Here is a 24711-nt window from a genome sequence, read left to right as displayed (position 1 = left end):
CCCAGCCCCGCCCCCTCCCCAGCCGCTACCTCTCCCCCAAACGCAGAGGGACCAGAGGGGCACTGAGGCTCACACAATCAGCAGCTCCCTAGTTAAGTCAGAGCAGAGAGGGAGCTGCAGCCTTTCCAGCTCCCCCCGCTCCCCGAGCTGTGCCTAGCACGGAATAAACACCCAATAAATGGAAGCTCTTTCTAACAAATTTCTTTGCAAAAGCCATCAGTGAAAATGTGTATAGCTCTACAGCTAACAACTAAATAAGTATGCGTCTGTGCTCTGCAGTATTATATAAACATACAGCGCCCATTGCAAAGTTGAGCCTAGGGGCAATTCCACCCTCTTGTGGAGTAAGAACTGAAAAAGTATCGACTAGATTCTTTTAAGGGAATGTCTACAGCTACCAAGTTTGTTTTAAAACATAAACGAGAGTAATAAAATGCAGTAAGAACATGTCATCTGTTCCCAATAAGTGTATTTAAAGTATGATGTGAATCCCATATGATGACGTAATTGGCATTTCTAAAGGCTATAAATCACTGCCTTTTGAAGCCCTCCAAACCGCAGTCATGTTTACATTCACCCCCAGGTGAACCTGTCACCTAAAGTTATATTAACACCTGGTGGGAATTCCCTGGCGGTCCGGTGGTTAGGACTCCGCTTTCACTGCTGAGGGTGTGGGTTCTATCCCTGGTCGGGGAACTAAGATCCCACAAGCCAAAAACAGAAAACAAACAAACAAAAACCACCTGTTAATCACCCCAGAGAAGAGCCAAGTGCTGACTGGGAACCTGCATCTCAGCCCTGCCCCTGTCAAGTGTTGTGACATGAGGCAAGGAGTATCTGCAAGATGGGAATTACAATGTCATTCACGGCTTCTCTGGGATCATTGTTACAGGGGAAAAAACATAGCCAGTCTCATTCAGTTAACGTAAGTAAGTTGTAAGTAGGTTAAGTCACGTAAGTCATAAATCCCCACCTGCCATAGGGTCCCAGGGCTGTTACCATCCTCCTTACCTATAGAAGCCCAGAAGTACAGCACAAAGCAGGATCAAGCACAGCCAGACCTTGGCACTCTTTCTCCAGAATTCTGTGGAGAGGAAGCCTAGGTCACTTGGGGCTAGTTTACCTGGTCCCCAAATCACCTTGTTGAGACCAGAATTGGGCACTGGCCAGGAGCGGCCTCCTGTCGGCTCCAGCCGGAAGCCCTCTCCCTCTTTTGTGCTCACAGGGAAGGTGGGTGATAACCTCTCCTGGAAGCATAATCCCTTTGAGCCTCGCCCTGCAGCCCCTGGGCACCTGTCTGGGTGCCCCTGCTTGTTGGCAGGCCCCCGGGGGGCCAGGACCACTCGCACGCTCCAAAGGAGCGGCTGAGATGGACTGTGGCCATGAATGGACCAGCAGGTTGGGTGATGAGACACAGAAGGGCTGTGAGAGACAAAGCTCGCCGAGGGGATTCCAACCCCCATAAACACCCGAAGCCCTGATGCTGTAGGAGCTCACGCAGAGTTACACGCAGCAAAAACAGTAAGGCCTGGGAGACCACTGCAGGGATGCTACACTTCCAGGGAACATGCACGTTTGAAGGAAGCTGTATCATATGTGTTAGTAAAATCTTAGCTGAAGCCTGTGGGTTTAACAAGCTCCACCCTTGATAAAGAACCCCCCACCCCATAGCCACTGCACTGCTGGGTCTCGGAGGCCCAAGTCTGATGTCCCAGTAGCCAGAATCTTGTTGATCACAAATACGAGGGGCTCCCAAGTGTTGGAGTAAGAAAACTATGTACGTCTGGGTGCAGCCCAGAAACACTTACCAAAGAATTTCATTTGGTAAGGGTATATACCTCAGTTTCCTCTGACTGGGTATGAAAATGTGAAAACCCAGGGATGTATCCAAAAACATGTGCTTCTATCTATAATAGCCAAGATACGGAAGCAAGCTAAATGTCCATCGACAGATGAATGGATAAAGAAGATGTGGTACTTATATACAATGGAATATCACTCAGCCATAAAAGAATGAAATAATGCCATTTGCACCAACATGGATGGACCTGGAGATTGTCTTACTAAGTGAGGTAAGGCAAACAGAAAAAGACAAATATCACATGATATCACTTATATGTGGAATCTTAAAAAAATTTATACAAATGAACAAAAATAGACACACAAACAGACATAGGGGAAAGGAGTGGGAGAGGGATAAATTAGGAGTTTGGGATTAACATATACACACTACTATATATAAAATAGATTACTAACAAGGACTGACTGTATAGCACAGAGAACTATACTCAGTATTATATAATAATCTATAAGGGAAAAGAATCTGAAAAAGAATAGATATATGTATAACTGAATCACTTTGTTGTATACCTGAAACTAACACAACACTGTAAATCGACTATATGTCAATAAAAAAATAAAAATTAAAAACAAAACAAAACAAAAACGTGCTTATACAAGTTTACAATGAATTTGGTAACATTGTATCATTTTGTATAAACTCTATGTGTCCTATATTTTAAATGTTTAAGGGAATTTGATATGTCCAATTTGTGTTTGATTTAATAAATGGACAAGATTAAGTGCATAAGAAGTTTTTGTCATACTTGAGAGTCTGTTCTGTCCCATCGTGTGTGTCTGAGAGAGAATTACATCAAGTAAGCTTATAGTCATATTTTAAAACAAATTAAGCTGGGTGGAAATAATCCAGATAAAAGCAAATATTTAATGGAGGATTCCATTTCTATATAATTCTAGAAAATGCAAATTAATCTATAGTGCTAGAAAACAGAACAGTGGTTGCCTGAGGATGGAGGTGGGTAGGTAAGCGTGACAGGGAGGGATTGCAAATGAGCGCAGGACTCTTTGGGGGTAATAATAGCTATATTAATTTTTGTGACTGTACCGATGGTTTTGCAGGTGTATACATATCAAAAGTTACTAAATTCTGCACTTTAAATAAATGTGAAGTTTATTGTATGTCCACTTTACCCCTATAAAGCTGCTTTTAAAAAAAAGAAAGACAAAGAAATGCATCCAGATTGGAGAGGAAAAAGCTGATCTGTCTTTATCTCCATACTACATGTTCATCTATGTAGCAAATCTGATGGAATCTATAAAAAGCTATTAGAACTAATAAGTGAGCTGGTGAGTTTAGCAAAACCACAGGATACAAGGTCAATATACAAAAATCAATTGTTATTTTCTATACTAACAACCAACAATCAGAAATGGAAATTAATAAAACAACCCATTCACAATAGTATAAAAAATATGAAATACTTTGTCAGAAAAGTCTGACCAAAAAATGTGCAAAACATGGGCAGGGAAAACTACAAAACATTGCTGAGAGACACTAAGGAAGTCTTTTAAAATGGTGAGAACTACCGTGATCATGGATCAGGAGACTTAATATTGTTAAGACGTCAAACCTCCCCAAATTAACTTATAGGTTCAATATATTAATAATTCCAATCAAAATCCCAGCAAGGTTTTTGGAGAAATTGACTAACTGAATTCTAAAATCCGTATGGGAATGCAAAGGACTTATAGCAGTCGAAATAACTTTGAAAAATATAAATAAATTCAAAGGACTACATAATTTTAAGTTCTGTCCTATTGGAAAGTTAGCATAATCAAGACCAGGTGAACTTCATTAAGGTAAACCAATCAATGGAGCAGAATAGAGTCCAAGGGCTTCCCTGGTGGCGCAGTTGTTGAGAGTCCGCCTGCCGATGCAGGGGACACAGGTTCGAGCCCTGGCCCGGGAAGATCCCACATGCTGCGGAGCAGGTAAGCCTGTGTGCCACAACTACTGAGCCCACGTGCTACAACTACTGAAGCCCCCGCACCTAGAACCCGCGCTCCGCAACAAGAGACGCCACTACAATGAGAAGCTCGAGCACCGCAACGAAGAGTAGCCCCCCCTCGCCGCAGCTAGAGAAAGCCCACGCAGCAATGAAATTCAATCTCACGATAGGAGGAACAGTGCAAATAAGGGTTGTACAAGTCTCCAGTTTTCACCCATTGGGTGAGCAATGGGGTGTTGGCTGTGCCGTGGCAATAAGGCACCTGCAGGAGCAGGTGAACAGGAAGAAATAGCTGTGGTCAGGGCTGGGGTGCAGCGGAGGGTGACATCTGTACACTGCTCATATTCTTGTGACATCTCCACCTCCAGCTCCCCTCCCGGTTCTCACGAGCTTCCCTTTCCAGAAAATCTTGTAAAGGAAAGTCCCCTACACCTGAGCCTTCCAAACCTTCTTCCGTCTTTTACACTCACTAGCCAGCCTTTCACCCTGACTGCCTCACTGAAACTTCCCTCGACAAAGGCTCCAGTGATCTTGGCAGCCTCAATCCAGTGTTCCCTTCCTTGTCTGAATTAACCCGACAGCCACAGTGGAACTCTGCTCTCTTTGGTCTATTTCCCAGGCCACAACTGCCCAGCTGGCCTTTGCTCTTTCTCTTCCTGTAGCACAAATGTTGGAGACTCCAGGCGCAGTCCTGGGCTCCCTTCTGTACCCACACTCACCACCCAGGGGTTCCTACCTTGTACCAGAGCATTAAATATCATATTTACACTGCTGACCTTCCAGTCATTTCTGCAGCCTTCACCTCTCTGTGGACATGTGGACTAGGAAACTGGACCATTCACGGCCATCCCCACTGAAGGCACATCAACATTATCATGGCCAAACAGGACTGTAGGTCCCCATCACCACACCACCAAGGGGGGCACTCCTCCTGTCTCATGATAGGGCATCACCATGCATCAAAAGCTCTGAGGCTGGGAATTCCCTGGTGGTCCAGTGGTTAAGACTTGGTGTTTTCACTGCTGGGGCCTGGGTTCGATCCCTGGTTGGGGAACTAAGATCCCGCAAGCAGTGCGGCATGGCCAAAAAAAAAAAAAAAAAGTCTCCAAGGCGTCTTTAATACTTCCTTTCCCTCCCACCCTGAATCCAATTCACTATCACACCGTGTCAGCTCCACCTTCAAAATGTATCCCTGGTGCATGTCGTGTGGAAAAAGCTACGGCAATTCTTCAAAAAACTAAGCATAGAATTCCCATATGATCCAGCAATTCCGCTCACAGGTGTATAACCAAAAGAGGTAAAAGCAGAGACTCAGAGAGGTATTTGGACACCCGTGTTCACAGCAGTATTTATTCACAAGAGCCAAAAACACAATGTCCATCGATGGATGGTGGATAAAGAAAATGTGTGGCATCCACACGATGGGATAGGAGTCAGCCTTGGACTTCCCTGGTGGCACAGTGGTTAGGAATCTGCCTGCCAATGCAGGGGACATGGGCTGGAGCCCTGGTCTGGAAAGATCCCACATGCCGCGGAGCAACTAAGCCCGTGCGCCACAACTACTGAGCCTGCACTCTAGAGCACTCGAGCCACAACTACTGAGCCCATGCGCCACAACTACTGAAGCCCACATGCCTAGACCCTCTGCTCTGCAACAAGAGAAGCCACCCAATGAGAAGCCCAAAGATTAGCCCCTGCTCGCCACAACTAGAGAAAAGCCCACACACAGCAACAAAGACTAACGCAGCCAAAAATAAATAAATAAATAGCTAGCTAGCTAGCTAGATAAAGGAGTCAGCCTTAAAAAGGCTTGTGCTGAGCTGCAACACGGATGGACTTCAAGGACATTATGCCAGGTGAAGTAAGCCAGTCACAAAAGGACAAATCCTGTAGAATTCCGCTTGTCTGAGGGACCTAGAATAGTCAAATCCTCAGGGACAGAAAGTAGATGGTGGGGAGTCAGGGGCTGGAGCGGCGGGGGAGGGGAGTTCAGGTTTCCATTTGAGGAGATGAAAGAGTTCTGGAGATGGATGGTGGTGATGGTCGCACAGTGTACTTTATGCCACTGAAATGTACACTTAAAAACGGTTTAAATGATAAGTTTCTTGTTATATATTTTATCACAATAATTCTTAAAAAAAAAAAAAAAGTGAGCAGACAAATGGGTTGGGCTTCCATGCTCACCTGCCGCCCCTGACGGGGTTCAGCGGCCTGAGCTAGCTGATGGAAGAATGGGCAGAAGTCGGCCCCTGTCCAGCAAAGCCGATTCCTGACTTCGGGGACCCCCCTTGTCTGCATATCGGCATGCTGGACGGCTGGTGTTCGTAGCCCGCCTTCCCCGATCTACCCTGCCGGGTGCTGAGAGCTGGGCTATCATGGGCCAGCTCGACCATTTCTCTGCTTGTAAGTTTCCCCCAACATCCTGCGTGGTGTCCACCTTGCCCAGTGGCACCGGGGACGTGTGTCCTGACACTTCTCCTGCCCCCTCTCTAGACGGTGTCTGGTACACAGTAGAAGCTCAATGCACAGATGTGAATGGAATCTTCTCAGCCCACACCTTGTGCAGCACAGCTGCTCGGTAGTTCAGGGCTGGGGACTGGTCTGGGTTCTGGCACTTCCCAGCTGACTTTCTGAGCCCCCCACTCCTCACTCATCTCTGAAACAGAGCGGGCTGGTCCAGGTGAACCTGAAGTTCACAGTTTCTGTTGCAGAGTGCGAGGAGCTCTCCTCTGCTCCCAGACAAATGCAGGGCGTGTGGCTCTGGCCCAGGAAGTGAGCCCAGGAAGGGAGGGAGCAGCGAGGTGTGCTGGATGGACCAGACAGAGGAGGGGGAGGTAGGATGCTGGACGAGACCGTGGAAAACACCTGCTGTCCGAGGATCCAGAGAGACTGGAAACTGGACCGCCAGGCCCCAGGGGTGGTCTGGGTGACACCCGGGCAGGATGTAGAAAATGGTTTCAGGGAGGGCCATGGGATCTGGCTGGCTCTGGGCACTGGTAGCCCTTCCTACCACCCACCACCCTCACAAGGGCCTCTCTGCTTTGGTCATGAAGAGTACACTCTGAGAACACACGGCTTTAGGGAACGAGTACAAACATGAACCAGGAATACTGGTGCACGCCAGTCTGCTTGGGAACACGATTTCTTCCGGGAGCCCTGCCCGAGGCCCAGCCCCACCCAGGTCAGTCTGGCCGCTTCCCATCAGTGAAAGAGAATTTTTGCGTTAAATGTCACAAAAAGAGGTGGCCGTGTCCTCTGGTCTTCTCCTGCACGGAGATGTGCACTCCTCCACGCACCCAGGGGCTCCCATTAGCAGGCGGGGGCCTGGGTCCTGCCCGGGCTGAGCCCTGACGCCCTGAAGGACGGCAGAAGTCCCATCCCTCTCCGCTGCCTCCTCGCAGGTGCTGGCATGCACCCCCCACCCCAGCCGGTCCCTGTCCTTGGAGCCAGGAAGGAACAGAAGGAGTGAGGAACCGCGTCGGCGTTTGTGGCCTCCCGGGACCCTCCCAGCTTCTCACCAGGGCCACCTCCTCCTGCTTGGGGTGCTGGGCGGATGGGGCACAGGAGTCTTCCTAGGTGTCTGGAAAGCCCAGAGCCCCCCCGTCCCTCCCCTACCCTTCTCCACTGCCAGTGAAGAGAGACTCCGGGGGCCGGTCGGGGGTTGGGTGGGTTCTAACAAGTAAGACCTGAGTGGTTGCCAGGCAGAGCCTCCAGCCCTCAACCCCGGAGGCACAGACCACCCTCTGGGGAGCTTAGTGCTGCTCTGCCCCTTCCTCGTCCTCCCTCTCTCATCCCCTCCCCTCTGCCTTTCGACCTGCAGCCTCACAAGGTGACGCTGGGTCAGATCGGGGCTGGGTTCATGACGTCCAAGACCCAGACTGGACGTATGGAGGCTCTTCTCCCCTTGGCCCTTTCCTCCTTCCCTCCCTGCCTCTCTCTCCATCAACACCTCCACCTCCCCACAACCCCTGCCAGGTGCCCTGGGTTCCTACCTCCCACACAGGCACTGGCTGTGTCCAAGCTCCTGGGAGGGACTTGGACCAGGCAGTCCTTACAGCAGGAGGAAATCCTTCACTGACTGCCTTCTCTCTTCTCTGGGGCCCAGACAAGTAGAGGAAAGAGCAGGCCGGGGAGAGGGGGCAGGCAGAGGTGCTCCTACCTGCAGGAGAGCCGGGCAGGAGCTTGGCATGTCAAATCAGGACAGCTCCACCGAGGGTCTGCCTTCCACCCTCCTCCACTCTGGCCACGTCCCATCTGTCCTACTTCCGTGGAAGCCAGCAGCGTCCCTACCCAAGACCACCCCCAACACATGCAAGCGCAGCTCCCCAGACCTTCTCTGCTCCTGCTGTCCTCGCCAAGGCTGGCTCTGGACCTCTGGCTCTAATGCAGCTGGGAAAGCTGGGCCAGACGGTCAGATGCCTAGAGCGGGGCCCACAGCTCCATTCCTGGAGCCCTTGGCCCTCCCCACTCACCTCTGGGGTCCATGGCTCCTGGGACCGACCGCAGGCCAGAAGCCTGGAGGCAGATAGGGGGAAGGCAGGCAGATGTCAGCCTGCCAGAAGCTACACACAGCTCAGAGCTCAGGCTCAGAGCCAGGTTAACCAGAGAAGTAAAGTCCAGCTCCTTTCCCAGGGCCAACCCCACTTGTCCATTCTTCGGGGAGGAGTCAGGGGTCAGGGAGGAGCCTCAGCAGGTTTCCTGTTTGTCCAAATCTACCCAGCACTGCCAGCCAGGTGAGTTCCACTACAAAAGCCAGACTTGTTGGCTGGACGCCTAAAGCCAGCTGCCCCCCAACAGCCCCGGGGGCAGCATCTCGCCCCCGCCTCAGATCACAGAGAGGCCCGGTTGGTGGCTTCCCTTGCTCTCAGGGCCAAGCCCTGCCCCTTGCTCTGGTCCTCAAGCCCAGAGGTGTGTGTGTGTGTGTGTGTGTGTGTGCGGGGATTTGACCCCTGCTCACCTCTCCAGCTAAGCTCATCCTCGCTCCACACCCCACCTCTCCTTGGCCATCTCTCCATCCTGGGGACTGCTTTTCTCACAACACTTGGCATATCACCTGCCCAATGGCCAAATAGCCCAGAGGCCCTGGACACTCTCTGGGTCTCATCATTTTCTCTGGAGGAACGTTCCTGGTCCCGGAGAATTCCAACACACAGGGATAAAGAGGAATGTCAATGAAATTCTCAGTAGAGGCTCTGCTCCTGGGAGGTTGTCACCTGTGTCTTTAGGGGAGGCCCATCTGGGGTGTGGGAACATCAGGCCCGTGGACCCCATCCGAGATTTCAACATGGCACAACTCAGGGGGAGGAGGCAGCCCTCTCTCTGCCCCTCTCCCCCCAGCCCATGCTTCCTGTGCAGGTTCCCCACTGGCAGAGGGACAGGGATGAGGGGACCAGGCTGGACGAGGAGAAGCCAGAGGCTCCGACCAGTGGCTCACGCCGTCATCCTGCAACCTGGATGCTCTCTTCTCCTCTCCAACCGACATCCCTGGGTGCCAGCCACTGGGGATGGAAGAAGGGGTCCTACCACGAAGCATCCCAAGGGCGTGTCCTAGCCTGTGCCAAGCTGGGAGCGGGGGGAGCAGAGCTGGGTCCACAGAAGCCCCTTGTCAGGGTCATATGGCAGCAGGAGAAGATGAATGAACTGTTACTCAGCCATAAAAAAACCCCAAAATAATGCCATTTGCAGCAACATGGATGGACCTAGAGATGGTCATACTAAGTGAAGTAAGTCAGGCAGAGAAAGACAAACATCATATGATCTGGCTTGTATGTGGAATCTAAAAAAATGATACAGGGGCTTCCCTGGTGGCACAGTGGTTGAGAGTTCACCTGCCGATGCAGGGGACACGGGTTCGTGCCCCGGTCCGGGAAGATCCCACAGGCCGCGGAGCAGCTGGGCCCGTGAGCCAAGGCCGCTGAGCCTGCGCGTCCAGAGCCTGTGCTCTGCAACGGGAGAGGCCACAACAGAGAGAGGCCCATGTACCGCAAAAAGAAAGAAAAACAAAAAACAAACTGATACAAATGAACTTATTTACAAAACAGAAATAGACTCACAGACATAGAAAACAAATGTATGGTTACCAAAGGGGAAAGGGTGGCAGAGGGAAAAATGAGGAGTTTGAGATTAACATATAGACACTACTATATATAAAATAGATAACTAACAAGGTTCTACTGTATAGCACAGGGAAATATACTCAATATCTTGTAATAACCTATAAGGGAAAAGAATCTGAAATACATATATAGGTATGTATATGTATAACTGAATCCTTGCTGTACACCTGAATTAACGCAACATTGTAAATCAGCTATATTTCAATAAAAATTGTTTAAGAAGCTGAGTGAGAAATCAACGGTCACCCCTATTTCACACCATATACAAAAAATTAACTCCATTTTGAGTTAATTTTTGTGAACCTAAATATAAGAGCTTAAACCATAAAACTCAGGGGAGGGGCTTCCCTGGTGGCGCAGTGGTTAAGAATCCGCCTGTCAATGCAGGGGACGCGGGTTTGAGCCCTGGTGCGGGAAGATCCCACATGCCGGGGAGCAAATAAGCCCGTGCGCTACAACTACTGAGCCTGCGCTCTAGAGCCCGCGAGCCACAGCTACTGAAGCCCACGTGCCTAGAGCCCGTGCTCCGCAACAAGAGAAGCCACCGCAATGAGAAGCACGCGCCCCGCGACGAAGAGTAGCCCCCCCCTCGCCGCAACTAGAGAAAGCCCGTGCGCAGCAACGAAGACCCAACGCAGCCGAAGATGATAAATTAATTAATTAATTAATTAAATAAAACTCAGGGGAAACATAGAGGCTTTTTGACCTTGGATTCAGTGATGGACTCTTAGATATGACTGTAAAAGCATAAGCAACAAAAGGAAAAAAGGTAAGTTGGGCTTCATCTGAATTTTAAACTTTTGTGCATCAGAGGACACTGTCAAGAGAGTAAAAAGACCACCTACAGAATGGGGCAAAATATTTGTAAATCACATATCTAATAGGAGTCCAGCGTCCAGGGCTTCCCTGGTGGCGCAGTGTTTGGGGGTCCGCCTGCCGATGCAGGGGACGCGGGTTCGTGCCCCTGTCCGGGAGGGTCCCACGTGCCACAGAGCAGCTGGGCCCGTGGGCCATGGCCGCTGGGCCTACTCATCCTGGGCCTGTGCTCCACGGCGGGAGAGGCCACAGCAGTGAGAGGCCCCCGTACTGCAAAAAAAAAAAAAAAGAGTCCAGCGTCCAGAATATATAAAGAAGTCCCAGAACTCAACAAACAACACCCAATTTCAAAATGGACATTTCTTCAAAAAAATATATACACACATAGCCAATAAGCACATGAAAATACGCTCAACCCCACTAGCCATCGAGGACATACATCAAAGCCACAGTGAGATAACACTTCACACCCCCTGAAATTGCTATAATCCAAAAAATGAAAAATAACCAGTGTTGTGAGTATGTGGAAAAACTGGAACCCTCATACTTTGTTGGTGGGAACGTAAAATGGTGCATTTGCTGTGGAAAACAGTGTGACAGTTCCCCAAAAATGTAAGCATGGAATTACCATATGACCCAGCAATTCCACTCCTAGGTATAGACCCAAAGGAATTGAAAACAGATACAAAAACAAGTACATGTACACAGCAGCACTATTCACAATAACCGAAAGGTAGAAATAGCCCCAGTGTCCATCAACAGATGAGTGGATGAACACAATGTGGTCTATCCATACAACGGAGTGTCATTCAGCCATAGAATGAATGAAGTAACTGATACATGCCACATCGCAGATGAATCTCAAAAACAATGTGATCAGTGAAAGAAATGAGACACGAAGGCCACTGTGACATAATTCCACTTATATGAAGTATCCAGAACGGGGAAATCTGTAGAGATGAACACAGATCGTGGTTGCGGCGGCGCTGGGGTGGGGTGGGGTGAGGGGGCAGGAGGGGGAGGAGGGAATGGGTAGTAACTGCTTACTAGGTACTGCACCTTTCTAGGGGGAGATGAAAAGGTTCTGAAGCAAAATTCAGATGATGGCTGAATTGGATGCTTTAAAATGATTGATTTTGCGTTACGTGAATTTCCTCTTACTATGTTTTAAAAATCAGCTGTGTTGTATTTTCTACCACTGGCTCAGGATGAACAAGTAAAGGATATTTTCTTGTCGAGCAACCATGTCTCCCAGTTCCTGAGACTGGGTTCTTCTTGCCAGGGGAAGCCTGGGCTTTGATGGGTCTGGGGATGAGACAGAGGGAGGGTCTCCAGCGCACCGCAAGCCTGGGGTGGCCGGCCATCTGCTGGGGGCACCTGCATGAGTACCTGTGGGGCTGGACACTGAGATCAAGGCCTGGGGAACAGAGCGGGGACCCCCGGAGGCCCGGCCTGAGGTCAGGGACAAGGAGCACCAGGTGGCCACCATGTGACCAGGAGAGGAAAGAATGGAGCACACTCATGGTAACGCCTCAAACTGGCCCCTAGGTTCCAGATGCTAGGCACACAGGTGGGGCAGAGCCTGATCCAACGTTCATTAAGGAAGAATATATATGACGTTGCCCAAGCCCAGCTGGCAAGGAGCCCATCCAGCTAGGTTACGACCATGTTACAGCTCTAGTTCTTTCCTCAAACTTTCTTCCACCACTGCCTTACCAAAGGGGAAAAGACGGTACCCCTCCGGCCTTCCCTGCCTCTGCCCCCGGCCTGCAGGGCCCCTGCCCCAGCGGCTCTGTGTCTGTGCTCCCCGATGTCCTGGCCATACCCTTGCCCGGTGCTGTTCTAGTCAGTCCAGTCTTCCTCAGCCCATGTCCCGCCCACCCTTATCTCCTGATTTATCAGACATTTGCAAACATGACAGAGGACTTTGGGCCCTGGCTAACGCTTGATCCCAGACACGCAGGACCATTCCCTCCTCAGCTGAGTAACAAGCGTTCGCCCCTCCCTGCCCCCCTCAGCCAACCAGCACCTGCGCCGCCAGGTCACTTTAGGAGGGAGAGCCCTTTGAACACACATGGTCCTCAGACAGAGTCCCCCGGCAAGACCCTCCCACTCCGCCGACCTTCCCTCCCCTGCGGCTGCGAGGCCCACCAAAGCAAACTCCCTGTGGCCCCCAGAACGCCTTCATCTCTCTCCCACCACCGCATCTGCCTCCATGCCCCTCACCTCCAGCTGGTTTTCCAGGCACCACTCCCCTGGGGGTCTTCCTGCCACCCCTGGCCTGCGTGCACTGGGCACTGCCCCACAGAAGCCCGGACCACACCGCTCAACGGTGCTTCGCATCCCCTATAGAATGCGAGGCCCGCGGGCGGGGATGAGGTATTCTGCCATCGTGTCCCCAACAAAACCTGTCGCATAAAGTTTCGTTTACTCAGTGGCTCTGGCTGGGGGCCTGTGCGTGGCAGGCCCCGTTGGAGGCATCGGAGAGACCCGGTGACGAACGGAGGACAAGGTCCCCCTCCTGCCCTCTGTCCCCAGCACTGCAGCCGCCATCCAGCTCGGTGTCCTTGATCCCCTCCCCCGCCCCCCAATTAGCTGGCTGCCCCTCCCCGGATGTCCACATTCTCTGTCCCCACCCTGAGAAACACCCAGCCGGACAGGTCACGTGGCTTCAGCACCAGCGCAGGCGTCCATCCTCAAGGGAGCCTCAAGGCCTGGTCACAGCCCCGCCCCTGTCCCGGCTCTTCCTCCCCCAGTTCCGTCATCTGTGTCACTCCTTTGGTGCCCAGGATGAGTCCCTTTCCTGGTGCACCCCGGGCTCTCCTCGACTCCCCGCCGTGCCCGCTCCACAAGCCGCCTGGCGCCTCCCCTCCCGCCGGTGACTCCAGGCCTCCTCTCCTGCTGCCCTCCCTCTTGCCTGCGCGGCCAAGCTCCCGGACAGCCCGTATGCCTGCAGTCCCCCCCTGCACCCAGTTATCTGTTTGATTTTTTTTAAATAAGGGAAGTGCTTGTAGCAGGTTCACAATGTTAATAAGAAGGAATCGATTCTGCTCCAAACCTTCTTGATCCCCAAGCCCCACCCCTAGAGACCACTTCCATGTTGTTCCTGATTTTTCTAGAACTTGTACAACATAATGATTTGACTTACATACATCATGAAGTGATTATCACAATGAGTCTGGTGAACAGCTGTCATCTCATAGAGACACAAAATTAAAGAAGTAGAAAAAATATTTTCCTTGTGATGAGAACTGTACATTACATCCCTAGTATTTATTTATCTTATAACTGGAAGTTTGTACCTTTTGACCACCTTCATCCAGTTCTCCCTTGCCCCACCCCCTGCCTCTGGTAACCTCAAATCTGATCTCTTTTTCTATGAGCTTGTTTGTTTTTGAAGTATAATTGACCTCCAACACTGTCCGTGTGTCACCATACAAAGACATTCCATAGCTATTTACTACATTCCTCCCATATCTATACATACATATACGATCATTTGAAGTTGCTGATCTCTTAAGTTCAAATGCATTTTTACAACAGCCCTGCATTTAAAAAACAATAATAAATTTTATTTATTTATTTTTGTCTGTGTTGGGTCTTCGTTGCTGCGCGCGGACTTTCTCTAGTTGTGGCGAGCGGGGGCTACTCTTTGTTGCCCTGTGCGGGCTTCTCATTGCGGCGGCTTCTCTTGTTGCCGAGCACGGGCTCTAGGCGTAGCCCTGCCTTTTTACTACACCCACCCCCCAGCATTTGGTTTTTGACTTTATATTTTACATCTTTTTGTTTTTTGTATCCCTCAACTACTTATTTTGGATATAGATGATTTTACTACTTCCTACTAGCTTTGTATATGGTTGCTTTACTACCTTTAATGTATGTTTGCCTTTACCAATGAGCTCTAGTTGTGGCCCCTTCTTCGCTTAGAGAAGTTCCTTTAACACTTTTTTTTTTAACATCCTTATTGGAGTATAATTGTTTAACAATGGTGTGTTACTTTCTGCTTGTAAAGCTGGTTGGGTGGTGCTAAACTCTTAGCTTCTGTTTGTCTGTAAAGCCTTCGATCTCTCCATGAAATCTGAATGAAAGCCTTGCCAAGCAGAATATTCTTGGCTGTAGGTTTTTCCCTTTCATCGCTTTAAATATATCCTGCCACTCCCTTCCTGCCTGCAGAGTTTCTGCTGAAAAGTCAGCTGTTAGCCTAATGGGAGTTACCTTGTAGGTAACTTGTTGCTTTTCCGTTGCTGCTTTGAATATTCTCTTTAATTTTTGCCATTTTAATTACAATGTGTCTTGGTGTGACCCTCTTTGGGTCGATCCCATCTGAGACCCTCTGTGCTTCTTGGACCTGGATGCCTGTTTCCTTTCCCAGGTGAGGGAAATTTTCAGCTATTATGTCTTCAAATATATTCTCAGCCCCTTTCTCCCGTCTTCTTCTGGGACCCCCTATAAAATCATGGCTTTTTTTCTGTGTCCCTTGGCGTGTTTTTAGGAGTGCTTATTCTTTTCACATGCTACTTCTAATTTTATTTAATTTCTGTGATGATTTCTTTTTTCCCACTCTTTGAGTTTAACCTTCAGTTTTTCTGCTTTGTGTTTTGTTTTACCAAGGAGATTGCTTCATTTTTAAAAATTAATTCATGGAGAAATATTTGAAAACAATTTCATCTGTTCTATGGCATAAGTTTTTTGGCGTGGGTTCTTCATCTGCCATGAGTTTCACCTGTTCTTTCCCCCTTTTTAACCTTGTAGTATCGTTACATTGGTCCTATGCTAATTCCCATTTTGAAACTCATCCATAAATAAGGTATTTCCTGGCATAGATATTTGCGCAAGTGTCATTGTGGGAAGGAACGAGAATCATAATCAAGGGTAACAAGGGTTTTCCTAATGTATAAATTCCTTCAGCCTTTACACCCCTGAGTCAGAGAGAAAAGGAAGCTGTAGGATGGTTCCCAGCGCAATATCTCTCTAATCCCAGCCCCCAACACACAGTCCTGCAAATATACCTTATCTTTGTGCGTCTTCACCCAGCATCCCACCCTCTGCTTCTCGGAAGCAAACCTCCACACAGGCTCCGACTACCATATCACCCATCACATCCTCATTGCTAGAGCAGGGTTTTGTGTTTGCACCTTGGAGAAGGGGACTCACCAATGTTTCCAGAGACCTGGAGCCAAGTACATCCCCTCCTCACTTCATTTTGCTCCCCTGATCCATCTCTACTATTTTTCACACCCTGTCCACCTATTGTATGGTCCAGGATACTAAATGCCTCTTTAGATACCTCTAAGAATTTGTTCTCTTTCTGTTTTTTTTTTTCCCCCTATCTGGCTTTTGGTATTTTCTGAAAGAACAGAGGAAATGCCAACTTTAGACTGACATCTTCAAGTTGGATGTGCCCTAATGACTTTTCAATAAATCCCCCTTCTGCTGAAACCATCAGAGTTGATTGCAGCTAAGAGCTCTGATTGGTACAGAAATTTGTACCAAGAGTTGTGGCAGGCAACATTTGCTCAGGAGGCTCTGGGGCTCTTACGAACATCCTGGCTCTCTCTTTCCAGGCACTGGGTAGAATTGCATTTCGGTGCCTGCCGGAAGTGAGGGGCAGCCATGTGACTTGTTTTGGGCAGTGAAATGAGACCAGAAGTGACACATGACACTTCCAGAGAAAAGCATTCAGTTCCAATGATCAACCTGTTTTTTCAACTAATAAACTTTACTTTTTTGTTGTTGTTGTTTTGTTTTTGTTTTTCTTTGCCGTACGCGGGCCTCTCATTGTTGCAGCCTCTCCCATTGCGGAGCACAGGCTCTGGATGCGCAGGCTCAGCAGCCATGGCTCACGGGCCCAGCCGCTCCACGGCATGTGGGATCTTCCTGGACCGGGGCACGAACCTGCGTCCCCTGCATCGGCAGGCGGACTCTCAACCACTGCGCCACCAGGGAAGCCCTAAACTTTTCTTTTTTAAGAGCAGTTTCAGGTTCATAGAAAAACTGAGTGGAAAGTACAAAGAGTTCCCATAGAAGCTCTTGACTCCACACACAAAACCTCGCCCACTACTGGCATCCTGAACCATAGAATATGATCAATGAACCTACACGGACACATCATTATCACCCAAAGCCCACAGTTTACATCAGGACTCACTCTCGGTGCTGTGCCTTCTATGGGCTTTGACAAATGTATAATGACACGTATCCACCATCACAGCATCATACAGAATTGTTTCACTGCCCTAAACATCCTCTGTGCTCTGCCTGTTCACCCCTCCATCTCCCCTTAACCCCTGGCAACCACTGATCTTTCTACTGTCTGCATAGTTTTGCCTTTTCCAGAATGTCATAAATAGCTGGAATCGTTCAGTCTGTAGCCTTTTCAGACTGGCTTCTTTCCCTTACTGTTATGTACTTAGGGTTCCCCCCTGTCTTTTTCTTAACTTGATAGCTCACTTCCTTTCAGGGCTGAATAATATTCCACTGTGTGAATGAACCAACAGCTATTTATCCGTTCACCTACTGAAGGTCATCTTAGTTGCTAAGTTCTGGCAATTATAAATGAAGCTGTTATAAACATCCCTGCGTAGGATTTTGTATGGATATAAATTTTCACTTCATCTGGGTGAATCCTAAGGAGTATGACTGCTGGGTCATATGGGAAGAGTCTGTTTTGTTTTGTAAAAAACTGCCACACTGTCTTCCAACGTGGCTGCGCCGTTGTGCGTTCCCACCGGCGATGAGTGAGAGTTCCCGCTGCTCCACAGCCTCACAGCATTTGGTGTCGTCAGCGTTCTGCATTTTGGTCATTCTAATAGGTGTGTTAGTGATATCTAGTCGTTGTTTTTAATTTGCATTTCCCTAACGACGTACGATGTTGAGCATCTTTTCATATGCTTATCTGCCATCTGAATCTCTTCTCTGGTGAGCTGTCCGTTATGTCTTTTGCCCATTTTGAATCAGGTTGCTCATTTTGTGATTGCCGAGTTTTTTGGGTTTTTTTTGCGGTACACGGGCCTGTCACTGTTGTGGCCTCTCCCGTTGCGGAGCACAGGCTCCGGACGCGCAGACTCAGCGGCCATGGCTCACGGGCCCAGCCACTCCGCGGCATGCGGGATCCTCCCGAACCAGGGCACGAACCTGCGCCCCCTGCATCGGCAGGCGGACTCTCAACCACTGCGCCACCAGGGAAGCCCGATTGCCGAGTTTTAAGAGGATTTTGTTTTGTTTTGTTCTTTGTGTATTCTGGATAACGGTCCTTTATCAGATGTATCTTTTGCAAATATTTTCTCCCAGTCTGTGGCTTCCACAGAGCAGAAATTTTTAATGAAGTCTAGCTTATCAATTACTTCTTTCATGTATCATGTCTTTGATGTTGTACCTAAAAAGTCATCACCATACCCAAGATCATTTAACTTGTCTACTGTTACTTTCTAGGAGTGTTATCGTTTTGAATTTTACGTTTAGATCTATGATCCATTTTGAGTTAATTCTTGTGTAAGATGTAAGGTCTGTGCATCTAGGTTCTTTTTTTGCAAGTGGATGTCCAGTTTTTCCTACACCATTTGCTGAAAAGACTATCTTTCTTCCATTGTATTTCTTTTGCTCCTTTTTCAAAGATTAGTCGACTATATTTTTGCGGCTGTATTTCTTTGCCCTCTATTATATTGATCTATCTGTCTATTCTTTCACCAATACCATGCTGTCTTGATTACTGCAGCCTTACTATAGTCTTGAAGTTGGGTGGTGTCAGTCCTCCAACTGTGTCCTTCTCTTTTAATATTGAGTGGCTATTCTGGGTCTTTTGCCTCTCCACATAAACTTCAGAATCAGTCTGTCAATGTCCAAAAACTAACTTGCTGGGAATGCACTGAATCTGTAGATCAAGTTGGGAAGAATTGACATCTTGACAACACTGAGTCTTCTGATCCATGAACACAGAATCTCTATTTATTTAGTTCTTCTTCGGTAACTTTCATCAGTTTTTTGATATATAGATCAAATATATAGTTTGTTAGACTTATACCTAATTACTTCATTTCGGGGGTGCTAACTGCTCACCTAAAGGAATAAGACAGCCAGTTATTTTACCAACAAAAAGGGCTTATTCAGGAGCAGCAAAGAATTGTAATTCAGGACATGTAACTATGGTGAAGCACATGCAAGTCTGGTAAAGCAAAGGAGGAGAAATTTTATAGAGCAGAAGGGCACGTTGGAAAGGGCTACTATAAATAAAAAGTCCAATGGAGTAAACTGGGGTTTGAAGTATAGTGGCCTTTCAGTAGCTGAGTTGTGACAGTCTGACACTGAGCTATTGCCAGGCAAGGAGAAATTCTCTCTTCCCCCTGCCGGCAGTAGTGGTGTCACTTCCTGCCCGAGATGCAAGGTACATCTCTTCCTGTTGGCATCTGTATTGATGTTGAGTGATACGTGCATGACAGCTCCCTATTCTGGCCTCCCAACTCCATGTTTGTGAGGTTTCCCTTTACAGGCACACCTCCTCTTTCTGCACTTCCCTTTATTGAACTTCATAGATACTGCATTTTTTACAAATTGAAGGTTGGTGGCAACCCTGCGTCAAGCACGTCTATTGGCACCATTTCTCCAACAGCATTTGCTTATTTCACGTCTCTGTGTCACATTTTGGTAATTCTCACAACATTTAAAAAACGTTCACTGTCACATTTGTTATGGTTTGTGATCAGTGATCTTTGATTTTACTACAACTCGCTGAAGGCTCAGATGATGGTTAGCATTTTTTAGCAATATTTTTAAATTAAGGCTGTACATTTTTTTAGACATAATGATACTGCATATTTAATAATTGGCTACGGTATGGTGTAAACATAACTTTTACATGCACTGGGAAACTGTTTTCACATAGTGTAAATGGCAATGTATTTTTTTGTTTGTTTTGCTTTGCTGGCCGTGTGGCATGTGGGAATCTTAGTTCCCCAACCAGGGATCGAAACCATGCTCCCTGCCGTGGAAGCACAGTCTTAACCACTGGACAGCCAGGGAAGTCCCAATGGTAATGTATTTTTAATTTCAAAGTCCACTTGTTCATAGGAACACTTGTTAGATAAGAAAGCAATTTGGTTTTTTACAATATTTATGTTGTATCCTGCAACCTTGATACAATCATTTGTTTCAGGTTTTTCTGTCAATTCTTCTGGACGTTTACATAGACGATCATGTCATTTGCAAAGACGGTTTGATTTCTTCCTTCCCAATCTGCATGTATTTTCTTTTTCTTGTCCTGTCGCATGTGCTAGGACTTCTCTATTATGACACTGAAAAGCAGTGATGAGGACATTCTTGCCTTGTTCCTGATCTTAGCAGGAAAACTTCTGAGTTTTTCGCTGTTAAGTATGATGGTATCTGTACGTTTTGGGGTAAATGTTATTTATCCAGTTGAGGAAGTTTTTCTCTATTCCTAGTTGCTAAGACATAACCAGTGATCAGTCTGGCTTTAAGCTACTGGTCTTATTTGTTAAAAAGTACTTTTCTTAATGCAACATAACATGACCTCTCATGAGTGACTTAGGGAAAATCTGGGATTTGTTATCTGGCTGGAGTTTAGCTGACGGTAGTAGAAATTTGGTTAGTACCAGGGGATGGGACCCTGGATATATTGGCACACAGCTGCAAAACAACTTATCTGGAGATGTAGTCACCTGAGACAAGTATCTTTTGAAGGCGAGACTTTGAGAGACTAGCTGAACACCACCTTGAGAAATGAGAAAGGCTTGAGAAACTCCAGGACTGCAGGGTGGGGCGGCTCCTTTAACAGTGCTGGGTAGTCAACAGAAAGACAGGGATAGGCTCAAAGTCCTCAATTTTTAGCTTAAGACATGGACTGAGAATCAGGGACTTCCTATTACTCTGTAGAAAAACCTCTCATATGGTTTTCAGCTGCAAGATTGAGTTACCTGAACACCCAAGTTTTAGCTAGCCCATCAGCAAATCCTACCAACAGGCGAATTCACAACCTTACCGGATCTCTCATGGAAAAGCTGGAGTACTGATCAGCCCTCAGAATTGAAATGGGGATATTTGGGGCAACGTTGGATGCCTCAGGTACCCTGAATACCCAACCTCACCAAGGCTCACTTTGAGAAATCAGTCCCTCCTCCCTTGGCTGATAAGGCTGTGCCTTGCTTGAACTCTTATCTGAGGAAGTTACCTCCAAGGAGAAGCCAGTCTCCTCAAACTCACTCCCATCTCACCTTGTCTCTGGACTGCTAAGTACGGTCGGATCTCAGCAGGCCCAAAGTGGCCAGTTACAAAGTCCAATTCAGAAGCAGCTTTGAACAGGTATCTGCTGCTTCACATTGGAAAAAAAATCAGGGAAGTATGTGGGAGCTGATTCTAGAAGTGCTTGGCCAAGAAAGGCGGGGTGCAGTTTCAGAGGGCGCTCCACCCATAAGCAGGACTCAGAGCGGGCTAGCTAGGGAACTGGAAAGGATCCGATCATTTCCTTTGTTGCTTGACCAAAACCTGGAACCCACAGTGGCCCATGCTGAGATAAGTGAACCTTCCAGAAATCCCTTGGAATGACACAGAGGTAAGAACTCTTTCTTCTAGGCTACTCTCTACCAGGAGCGAGGCAGGCTTGTTGGAAGGTCTTAACAATGTTACCTGCTCATCCACCCCACAGGTGGTCTGGGGAGGGCACAGAAGACTCATCCGTTGAGGAGGTACTAGAAAAGCACTGTGAACAGAGTAGAGAAGCACCACGGTGGCCCTTCCCTGAAGGCTGGATGGAATGCCACAGGAGATGCAGGGGTAGAACCATGCTCTTGGGCCAGCAGATCCTGGGACCTGAGGGTGGCAGGGAACACCTTACTTCCACAGGCCATGCACGTGACGTTCCCACAGTTGTCAGGCTAGTGCAATGGACTGGGTGCGCCAACCCACGGTGGGTCTGGAGACAGCTCTCTCTCTGCCCTCTGCACCCCGACGCAGGTCTGGTGAACAGAAGCTTCACTTGAGCTACTCAGTTGCATGTAGCCCCTCACTGAATTTCTAACCATGTGTTAGTTCAACTTCTGGAGCCCCTAAGTAGAAGGAAAGGTTGACTGGGAGCCTACTTCCCAGCCTCACGCAAAGGGGCCAGTGGCACAAAACTACCCTGGCCTTGCAAGACTGTTGGAACCCCAGTTCCTGGTGAACCACGGTTCCTGAGCACGTGTACTGGTTACAGCTATTTCCATCTGATTCACTATGCAACAGGAGGGGGACCTTCTGACTTGGAGACTTGCCATTTGGTTCTGAAAATATTTGACACTAGGCCCTTGGAAGTTTTCTCCCAAGACTCTGCACTTCATCTTCTGTGCTTGAGGCACACGACGCCCAAGCGGTGTGCATCGGGCCTCCTAGACTCATTCTGTAACGTTCTTAACCTCTTCTTCCCTGTTGTCCATATTCCATCGTCCACTATTGCCCCTGGCCGTGAGACGCTTCGGTCGCCACCAAAGTCACGTGCAGCATGTCCTTGCTTCTGTGCGTCATCGGCTCCCAGCCCTGGCCAGGGAGGGACACGAGTGGCCAAGCCCAGGGAGGCTGGAGCATTTTCAGTGTTTCGACTTGGATACAGGCTCTGTCTCCCAGCAGGTGAAGAATTCTCTGTATTTCCTCAGCCTTTCTGCGCTGTATCTCCTACTGTCCGGTGCTGCTTCTAGAAATGGGGTGCTCCTGATGCCACCTGCCACCAAAATGCATCACCTGCTCACCCCGCACACCAGCTACATGAAGCTGGGGACACAGCAGCACTCCAGGTCGGAGGGGCGAGCTTCCTGGACTTCCAGGCTGCACGGGGAGCACCCAATGATACATCCACCAGGCCTTTCGAGATGCTCCCGCGATTTCCACAGGGGGTTTATACTCTCCCAACTCTGACTGCAACATACGGACAATAATTCGGGAGTACCTGCTGGGTGCAGAGAGTGGGACAACAGGATCCTGGAATGAGGTGCCAGGTCAAGCGAGATGGCAGGAAATTGTGCTGCATGATGCAATCACTTCTTAAGATGTATAACCAAGAACAGGTACACGTAAGCACACTTTTAAGGCTACCAAGTGCTTTTGGCACTGCCTTCGCTGTGGCCCACAGATTTAATGCACAGCACTTTCATTACCTTTCAGTCCTAAACTTTCTCTAACATCCACTAGGGATTACTCTTTGAATCACAGGTAATTCAGAAGTGTGTTTTTAAACTTCCAAACAGGAAACTTTAACAATTACCTCTGAAGTTTTTAAATTGTTCTACGGCCAGATACGATGCCGACGCTTTGAAATATGACTTGCTTTATGGACTAGGAGGTGGTCAGTTTTCACCACTGTTCCACGTGTGCTTGAGGTACACACTGTTTTGTTTTGTTTTTAAATTTTTGCTGCATCCCGAGGCATGTGGGATCTTAGTTCCCTGACCAGGGATCAAACCCGCACCCCCTGCATTGGAAGCAGAGTCCTAACCACCGGACTACCAGGGAAGTCCCGGTACACACTGTTTTTAGAGGCACTATTCTGTGTCCATCAGATCAAGCTTACAAACGCTCTCGCTGAAACCTTCCCTATGCATCTGATTTTGTCTGCTTGGTGTATCAATTCCTAACGGAGATGTTAAAAATCTCCCACTTTGGTTTGTGAATTGATTTCTCCTTGTAGCGGGTCAGTTTCTGCTAGACAGATTTGAAGCTGTTCCTGGTGCAGGACTGTTCTACCTTCCAGGTGACCTGCACCCCTTTCATTACGTGGCGACTTTCTTTTCTCTCTAATGCCTTTTACCTTCAAATCTTCATCTTATAATACAGCCACACCAGCTTCCTTTTGGTTGCCATCTCTTTTTTTTTTTGGCATTACGCAGGCCTCTCACTGCTGTGGCCTCTCCCGCTGCGGAGCACAGGCTCTGGACGCGCAGGCTCAGCGGCCATGGCTCACGGGCCCAGCCGCTCCGCGGCATATGGGATCTTCCCGGACCGGGGCACGAACCCGTGTCCCCTGCATCGGCAGGCGGACTCTCGACCACTGCGCCACCAGGGAAGGCCCCATCTGTTTCTTAACTGGAGTTTAGTCAAAAGAATTTTATTAACAGTTTTACTGAAATATAATCCACATGCCATAAGATTCATTGAGTTTTGTCCCGTGCATTCATCCCGGCTGCCTGCGGGCTTGGACTTAACTGTGCCTCTGACTGTGCACCCTCCATTGGCCTCGCTCGGTTCTAAGTTTTACTCTTTCTCTCCTGCCTCCCCCCAGATCGATAACTGTCCACCCCACTCCGCTGTGCTTCCTGCTAGTTCAGTTTCTACCTTTTACTGGTTACCTTAGGATTTTTAATGTGCATGTCTACCTTAAATTCTAGGTTTCACCCACCTTAGAAATTAACTTCGAATAACTCAATTCCAGGCAGCCTGAGGACGGCCCCGCCGTCTCCCAGTTACCGAGCCCGTCAACTCCACTCCAACGCAGGCTACAGGAGCTGGCTGGTTTTTGTCCCTTTCCAAGTGAGTTTGGGGCAGACACAGCAGTTCCCGCTCCTGTGAACATGGGGGAGGAAGAGGGCGCCAGGGAAGCCCCCCCTCAAGACGCCCCCTCCCTCCTCACTGCTCCCTCGCCCCCCACCCCGCAACTTTCAGGGAGCGTTCCGGCCTCACAAGAGGAGCCTAGAGCCTGGATTTGGGTCATCCCTCCCCTGGATCCAAAGGCTCTCAAGCACGCGGCGGCGTCCGCTCTCCGCTGGGACCCGGAGCCTGCGGCCACCCAGGTCGGCGCCGGGCATCCGGGCCCTCAGACCAGGCCGGCCCGCTCCAGGTCCTGGGGCAGGATGCGGCCCTTCTTGCGAGCCTTCTCCAGGCGCCGCTCGGCCCTGGCCGCCTTCTTCTTGCGCAGGTTCTGCCGCCGCCTGTCCTGCCGCTGCTGCATCTTCCCCAGCACGTGCGCCGTGCGCTTCTCCCACGCGCGCTGCCGCTGC

At 48.9% G+C, this 24711-nt stretch overlaps 2 protein-coding genes across 2 annotated transcripts in view; both read right to left on the bottom strand.

Moving 5' to 3' along the window:
- LOC112411476 (histo-blood group ABO system transferase 2) overlaps positions 1-8294 on the bottom strand; it is a 14251-nt gene extending 5957 nt beyond the window's left edge. Inside the window, exons 1-2 of the mRNA XM_024762635.1 lie at positions 8282-8294; positions 1012-1084 (exon numbers count right to left, since the gene is read on the bottom strand). Of these exons, the coding sequence (XP_024618403.1) occupies positions 1012-1084; positions 8282-8294 (86 nt within the window). The remainder of the gene's footprint in view (positions 1-1011; positions 1085-8281) is intronic.
- A 15509-nt stretch (positions 8295-23803) lies between these two features.
- The window catches only part of SURF6 (surfeit 6), a 4812-nt gene continuing 3904 nt past the window's right edge, over positions 23804-24711 (bottom strand). The window contains 1 exon segment of the mRNA XM_024762346.1: positions 23804-24711. This exon segment is cut by the window's right edge and continues 57 nt beyond it. Coding sequence (XP_024618114.1) covers positions 24528-24711 — 184 coding nt within the window. The 3' untranslated portion in view covers positions 23804-24527.

The sequence above is a fragment of the Neophocaena asiaeorientalis genome, unplaced genomic scaffold (assembly GCF_003031525.2).
Source record: "Neophocaena asiaeorientalis asiaeorientalis breed wild unplaced genomic scaffold, Neophocaena_asiaeorientalis_V1.1 scaffold78, whole genome shotgun sequence".
NCBI lineage: Eukaryota > Metazoa > Chordata > Mammalia > Artiodactyla > Phocoenidae > Neophocaena > Neophocaena asiaeorientalis.
This window is presented reverse-complemented; position numbering and strand designations above follow the sequence as displayed.